The following is a 7,592-nucleotide window of genomic DNA, read 5'->3' as shown; positions in this document are numbered from 1 at the left end:
GGCCAGTGTAAACTAATATAACACCATTTTTAAACAAAACAACCAAATCTATAAATAGTATAAGGTCCAGGCATAAGCAGGGGAGGAAATAGGAATATTAAGGTAAATATTAAGTTTAATGTTGAAAAAAAGAAATACTTCCTATTGTAATTGTTCCACTCTTATGCCTGCACTTAATACTCTTCCATACACATTAGTATCCTAAAATAAGTGTCAAAGCTTTCTTCAAATCCATTTCAAAATGTGTTCAACCAATCAGTGACTCTCAACTTAACACAAACTCCAAGTGCAAATAATATAATACAAACATGGCTTAGCAGGGAAATAAATTATAACAGTACTGGCTTCTACTTAAGGCCTTTTACAATTTAAAAACACAATGACCTGAAGGAAAAAACACAATGACCTGAAGGTAAAAACACAATGACCTGAAGGAAAAGACAGACCCTTTTGGTTTTTGAAGTCAATGGAGAGAGAAAGATTATCTCTCGATCCCGTTTGAATTGTGCCACGAATTAGTACACATGATGTTTGTCAAACTTAAAAAATAATTTCCATGTCAAAAAAGTCAGTTTGTCGTAAAACTGTTGAAATAAAAGACTATGAAAATTACGCAGCTAGAAAGACTACAAATCCCAGAGTCCCGGTCCCGCATGCTGGCTCTCACGGAACCGACTAACTCCCCTTGTGTGTGTGTACAGCTCTCAACGCGCCCAGACTTGTAGTGATTTTCACCTCTTTTAATACTTTCCGCCTCATTCTGAAAGAAAGAAGTGAAATGTTTTCAACGTGACGGCCGTCTTGGTGTGCGGTGCGAGACGGGAGATGTAGTTCATTGAGCGGTTTCACACAAACAAAATGTCAGTTTTACGACATCTTTTTTTTTTTTTACTTGCAAAATTATCTTTTAAATTGACAAACATAATATGTGTAATTCGTGGCACAATTCAAACGGGATCGAAAGATAATATTTCTCTCTCCATTGACTTCAATACATAATTTTTCCGAAATAAGGTCACATGGAGGAAAGGGAGGGACTTCGCCCGAAATGCATGCTGGGACTTGTAGGCAAAGTAGCAAGAGGCATGGCACATGGACGATGAACAAAACATCCGTGCAACAAATTTGGACTACTGTAAAATCATAATAATATGAATAATACCGGCATGTCAATAGCATGGTTTGACTACAACATTAGCCCGGCAGTATGCTATGAAGCCAGCTAGCACTTAAAATCCTCAAGTTAAAGAAGCATGTTGAATAAAGCGGTGAACATTTGTGAACTTTGATCCACAGAAAAATAATGGGTGGTTATTGTTCATGCGAAAAATGACAGAAAATGTCCTCCTTTTTCAGTTTCGTATCATTAAAAGGTGGTTTTGAATGAAGTGAAAGACATCATCTTGAATTTAGAGAATCTGACCGGGAGGTTTTTCACTATTTTATTGACCAAACCATTCATCGATCAATCTAGAAAATAATCGGCAGGTTAAACTATAAAGGAAATATTTGTTATCCGAAGCCCTAATGTTTATTCCCTTCTTTTGTGACTGGTTATTTTTAGATAAACCATCGACTTTAAAATGGGCATTTGATAGTACAGACTTTTCCAACCAACAAGCCCTTGGAATAGCAACTCTGGATGTTCAGTCTCTCTTTCACTTACTTTTCCATTTTTCCATTATTAACAAAAACCTTCCTTTTCGTTCCTTCGTAATAACTCGTTCTTCTTCGATCCACATCCACAAACCTTCGTCCACTTACATGTCCCTCGTCTACCTTTACCTGAACATCCAGAGCCACGTGGGAAAAATATATAAAATACTAATAATGACAGAAGGTATCAAGATGTGGAAAAAACCCAGTAGGAGGCAAAAACTAAGGCCTCGGTAACTAGCATCATGGCAAACAGCTACACACAGACACTGCGGCGGTATAGCTAAAAACAGTCAGTTCAGTTTAAATTGTGCTTTAAAATAAAGTCATAAAAAGGAGGGATTGTTCCGCCATTACTACTTTCTCCAAAAGGCAGACAAGGAGGAAGAAGAAGATGGAGGTGTTAAAGAAGGGTTTTTAATGTTCTGGACAATCAACGTTTGGATGACGGGACATGGGAGACAGAGCCAAGATGGCGGCGTCGTTCTTTGGGTTTCCCCAGGGAGAAGGGGGGAGGAGAGCGAGGGTTGTAGGATGAGGAGGAGGAAGAGTTGGGTTTGACTTCGCTGCTCGGGCACCAATCATAGCTGGGAGACTTTGGTTCCGCCTCAAACCGTCCAATAGGCTTCCACCACCTGCTGAAACAAACGTAGAACAATCCTTTCGTGGTGCTGATGCGTCGGATTTCGATCCTTGGAGCACTTTAGTGAATCCAAGTCGTCGTAATCTCTCCACTAAGCCGAGATCAGGCCTAGGTCGACCCAATTTAGGGGAAGGGGCGCGAGCTGGAGCTTCCTGGGAGGGACTCGGCAAATCTGGATGTGGAGCACGACCCAGATTTAACCCGTAAACGTCCTGCAGGAAAAGCTCCGCGGGCCGAGAAACGAGGAAAATTATCGGCGGGATGTTGACGTAATTCATGAGGCACAGGAGAGGGAGATCGAGAGTGAGAAGGGGAGTTAGGAGGCGTTCCTGGGAGGAGACGAAACAGAGGCTGTCGGGATGTAGCTTTTGGAGATGGAGGAGGCGTGTCAATGGAGATTTGTGCAGAAATGCCTCTCTCCAGGACCAGTTTAGCCAGACCTCTGGTGGGTACAGGAGGGCGACGAGGGGGGAAACAGTCGCCTAAACTCAGCCTGCACGGAGTCACTGGGGTACTGGGACCCGTCCTCATGGAGCTAGGAGTGTTGGCCATGATGGACGACTGAGAACTGGAAAAACAGAAGTTATGTCACTTGTTTTGTTTTGGTTTTAACTGCTGCTACTCATTTGGTTGTTTACTTTGTTGTCTTCATTTCGATTTGACTACTGATGTGTGCTTTTCTTCTCATATATGTATTAAGATAGCTTACTCTACTCTCTAATGTTCTTTGTCCTTACCTTGAGGTGACTTGTGTGATGTCGCTCGGGTGCAGGATGCTACACGTCGTGAAGGTGTACGTCGAGAAGGTAGAGCTCTGGCACTTCCCTGGATTTTGGACTATAACACACAACAAAGAGCTGTAATAATGTAATAGTATATATCATACATAAAAGTGTTTTGTTGTTGTTTTGTTTTTCCTTATTACTGCCGAATTCTATTCCATATTTTATTCCATTCTATTTCTATGTAAATACTGCTATATTTCTAATATTTTTTCATGTATGCACCATGACATCAAGTCAAATTCCTCCTATGTGTAAACCTACCTGTTTCTGATTCTGATATATTTAAAAAATTTCAAGTAGTACTTACTAGAAGAAGTTGTTGTCGTGGAGATGCAGATCTGACTCTGTGATTGGACCACTGTTGCACATGTTCCTGTAATGGGCTGCGCTGATTGGCTGGAGACGAGATGAGTCACACAGAGGTCCAATTTAACAGAGGAGGAAGTAGAAGGAGAAGGTAACTCGGGGGAGGGAGGCGGGACAGGAAGTGGCGAAACCGAATACTTCCTGTCGTTCGGTGTAGATGAAACCCTCACTTTGAAGGTTATCCCGCCTTCTTCTTCTTCTTCTTCTTTACCTCGCTCTGCCGCCCCTTTCTCCTGTTTGCTCCTGCGCTCTTCACCCTCCTCATCCTCCTCCATGTCTGACATGTTGTAGACGGCATCTTGAGCCAAGGGGCAGAAACCCTTCGTCACTCACCTGGGTGAGGATCCAAGATGGTGGCCAGGTGAGGTGGGCCAGTTGTTGCCAGTGGTGGAGAGTCAGTGAGCCTGGAAGACATTTAAAAAAATAAGAATCACTTTTAGACGCACCTGACATTGTCTTGCAGAGGTGGGAAGAAGTGGGTACAAATACTTTGTTACTGTATTAAGTACATTGCTGGTATCAGTACTTTACAAATATGGTCTATTCTTATGTAACAAGACATGAAACTACAAGTGTTAATTGTGTCAAAATAACTCAAAATGTGGTATTTCTAACTAAGAAAACGTTCCCTATTCTAAAGTGAAGTCTTGTTCATAACCAATAAGCTTGTAGTTTGTCTCTAAAATGTTAATTAACAACTAGTTGATGGCAGAGGTGGGAAGAAGTAGAGTACAAATACTTCGGTACTGTACTCAAGCACATTTATCTGGTATCAGTACTTTACTCCACGACTTTTTACTTTGGCTTCTTACATGTTGAACCCTAATACCTGTACTTTCTACTTCTCACATTTTCAAAACAGGCTGGTTCCTTTAGGCCCCGGCCACACAAGGACGAAAACGGTCGTTTGCGTTACTGTTTAGTGTCATATAGACCGTTCGGCCACACGAGGACGACTGAATACGGCACTAAACGACTGCGGAAACGATAACGGGTCTCAAGGTGGATAGAACGGCATACGCAACGCTCTGGGGGGTCCAACGGCTCCGTGTGTACGCCCTATACGATCATTTTCTGATAATGATGAGGCAATAGCCCCGCCTCTCCCCACCTCTGCTGCTCACCCCCGCGTCAAAGTAAACTGCACACTGAATTCAGATTATTTATCTTTCTCTCGATATGGACATAAACGCGAGTGAAGTCTAATCCGACAGGACGGAGACACCTCTCAAACTACCTAAACTAGTTATAAATATGTTTATTTTTACTGTCGGCCGGGTCACTCATTACTGGATCAGCTGCTGCATGAGACAGACACTGACGCTGTCCGAAGAGAGGGATATTATATAGATATTATATTATATAGATTCGTTATTCATTTGTTTTAAAGCTCAATAAATAACAAAGAAGACCTTTGACCGGCACTTTTATAATTTTGTCTGGAAGATTTAAACTTTAATACACGTTGACTGGCGAAAAACTCTGCCCGGTTCCCTCGGCCCCCACCGCGGAGAATAAACAGAAGGGCAACCATGACAACCATACTTCTTCGCTGCTTTTGTGGAGGAAGTTACAGCGCCACGTACAGGCTCCTGCATGTACTGCAGCTTCTCCAGCGGTTGGAGCTAAACGGAGCTGTCTCGTGTGGACAGACACTATCCGGTGAATATTGCGTGTGGACGGAAGCTTTTTTGCGATTAGGTTAATCCTATGCGTTTAGCCATTTTCGTCCTCGTGTGGCCGGGGCCTTAGTTTGAATGTGTGTTTGGTGGCGTGATCATTATTCTTTAGAGTCATTGCGTGCCTATTGATTTGAACACGATCCGTGTATCCATCACTTCCTGGTCTTCTCTAAAGAAGAGGGACCAATGGAAACGTTGTCATGTTGCCGTTGTTCAGCATGGAAACATTCATTAGCTAACAATGACATTATTGTTCTATTAATATAAAGGGAGGTCAGGTACTCTTTAAAGCAGCTGCTAGTTATGGGTACTTTCTACTGAAGTACATTTCAAAGTTCTTTACTTTTACTTGAGTAGTTTTAAGTCAGTACTTAAAGGTATTGTGATTTACCTTCCATGGGCTTGACGATCTGCAGCTTCTCGGGCAGGAAGGTCCTGAAAACGCTGGAGCTGAAGGAGAGTTCTGACAGGTTGGAGAAAGACGACATGTTGCTTCCCATCGGGGAGACGCAGCCGCTGCTTTCTCCGTCGGTCTCGGAACAACGCCTGCATCTTTCTTCTCTCGCTCCGCCTGGAAGAAGCGACGCTCGCACATGAAGTTCTGTCTTCGCAGCGAAAGTCGATGGAGAGCTCTGTTCAGATCGTTTCCTCCAGGACAGCCAGGTTGGCCGATTCGCACCTCCTCCCTGCAACAAGGTCATAATAGTTTGATATTTCAAGATTGTATTGAAGTTTTTGAGGAATATAAGGTTTAGTTTGTTTGCTGTATAACCACCACAGCCTCTGGTAGTACAATTATGGCCACTTTTTGGTCAGAAATGGATTCAGCATCCTCAATAACCCACATAACCTCTCCGAAATGTTCCGGTCAAACAATTTTTTAACTGCATGGGCTACAATGCAATTTCATGCTAATTAACGCAACTTGCCCAGTTTCGATTAAGTTTTTCCTTGAAGGATATCGTTTTTATTTAGTCTCAGACACGATTATTCACTGCTTTTGTGTCATTTTTGTTTCCCTTTCAATTTCAAGGGCACAAAGGTCATCCTAAAGATTAAATCCAAATGCATTGCTGGTAACGTACCCCTGATTGGACTGGAAAGGCTGTGCCGTCATAACCAGAGAGCTCTGCCCTGATCCTGGGATGGGAGGAGTGGCAGAAGCTGGACGAGATGACGAGGAGTTGATGGAGCGAACAGTTTGAAAGACTCGCCTTTGGGATAATCTGAAGGGTAAAAATGTTTACGGTGAAGTAAGATATTAAAGTAGCAGAACAATTGGTAACACTTTATATTATTAAGGTACACTTATTCACCATAACAGCAGAGATGGCAAAAGTACACACATCCTTTACTCAAGTAGAAGTCCAGATACTCGTGATAAAAAATACTCTGTTAAAAGTAGAAGTACTGACTAAACTTCTTTGCTCAAGTAAAAGTATGGGCATCAAAATGTACTTAAGTAAAAAGTACCCATAACTACCTGCTGTTTTAATCGTGTTCAAATCAATAGGCACGCAATGACTCTAAATAATAATGATCACGCATCAAACACACATTCAGACTAAAGGAACCAGCTGTTTGGAAAATGAGAGAAGTAGAAAGTACAAGTATTTGTGTTCAACATGTAAGAAGTAGAAAGTACAGGTATTTGAGTTCAACATGTAAGAAGATAGAAAGTACAGGTATTTGAGTTTCAAAATGTATAGAAGTAGAAAGTACAGGTATTTGTGTTCAACATGTAAGAAGTAGAAAGTACAGGTATTTGAGTTCAACATGTAAGAAGTAGAAAGTACAGGTATTTGTGTTCAACATGTAAGAAGTAGAAAGTACAGGTATTTGGTTCAACATGTAAGAAGTAGAAAGTACAGGTATTTGAGTTCAACATGTAAGAAGTAGAAAGTACAGGTATTTGAGTTCAACATGTAAGAAGTAGAAAGTAAATGTATTTGGTTCAACATGTAAGAAGTAGAAAGTACAGGTATTTGTGTTCAACATGTAAGAAGTAGAAAGTACAGGTATTTGTGTTCAACATGTAAGAAGTAGAAAGTACAGGTATTTGAGTTCAACATGTAAGAAGTAGAAAGTACAGGTATTTGTGTTCAACATGTAAGAAGTAGAAAGTACAGGTATTTGTGTGTTCAAATAAGAAGTAGAAAGTACAGGTATTTGAGTTCAACATGTAAGAAGTAGACAGTACAGGTATTTGTGTTCACATGTAAGAAGTAGAAAGTACAAGTATTTGGTTCAACATTAAGAAGTAGAAAGTACAGGTATTTGTGTTCAACATGTAAGAAGTAGAAAGTACAGGTATTGGTGTTCAACATGTAAGAAGTAGAAAGTACAGGTATTTTGGGTTCAACATAAGAAGTAGAAAGTACAGGTATTTGTGGTTCAACATGTAAGAAGTAGAAGTACAGGTATTTGGGTTCAACATAAGAAGTAGAAAGTACAGGTATT

The 7,592-nt window shown here is 41.1% G+C and overlaps 1 protein-coding gene across 1 annotated transcript in view; it reads right to left on the bottom strand.

Moving 5' to 3' along the window:
• Positions 1-852: 852 nt before the first annotated feature.
• Positions 853-7,592, bottom strand: part of trak2 (trafficking protein, kinesin binding 2) — a 28,181-nt gene continuing 21,441 nt past the window's right edge. The window contains 9 exon segments of the mRNA XM_034201397.1: positions 853-2,547; positions 2,549-2,867; positions 3,037-3,136; positions 3,392-3,781; positions 3,784-3,819; positions 3,822-3,854; positions 5,524-5,673; positions 5,676-5,818; positions 6,218-6,358. Of these exon segments, the coding sequence (XP_034057288.1) occupies positions 2,074-2,547; positions 2,549-2,867; positions 3,037-3,136; positions 3,392-3,781; positions 3,784-3,819; positions 3,822-3,854; positions 5,524-5,673; positions 5,676-5,818; positions 6,218-6,358 (1,786 nt within the window). The 3' untranslated portion in view covers positions 853-2,073.

This window comes from Gymnodraco acuticeps, unplaced genomic scaffold (genome assembly GCF_902827175.1).
Source record: "Gymnodraco acuticeps unplaced genomic scaffold, fGymAcu1.1, whole genome shotgun sequence".
Taxonomy (NCBI): Eukaryota; Metazoa; Chordata; class Actinopteri; order Perciformes; family Bathydraconidae; genus Gymnodraco; species Gymnodraco acuticeps.
Note: the sequence above shows the minus strand (reverse complement) of the source record. Positions and strands in the feature narration are given on the sequence as shown.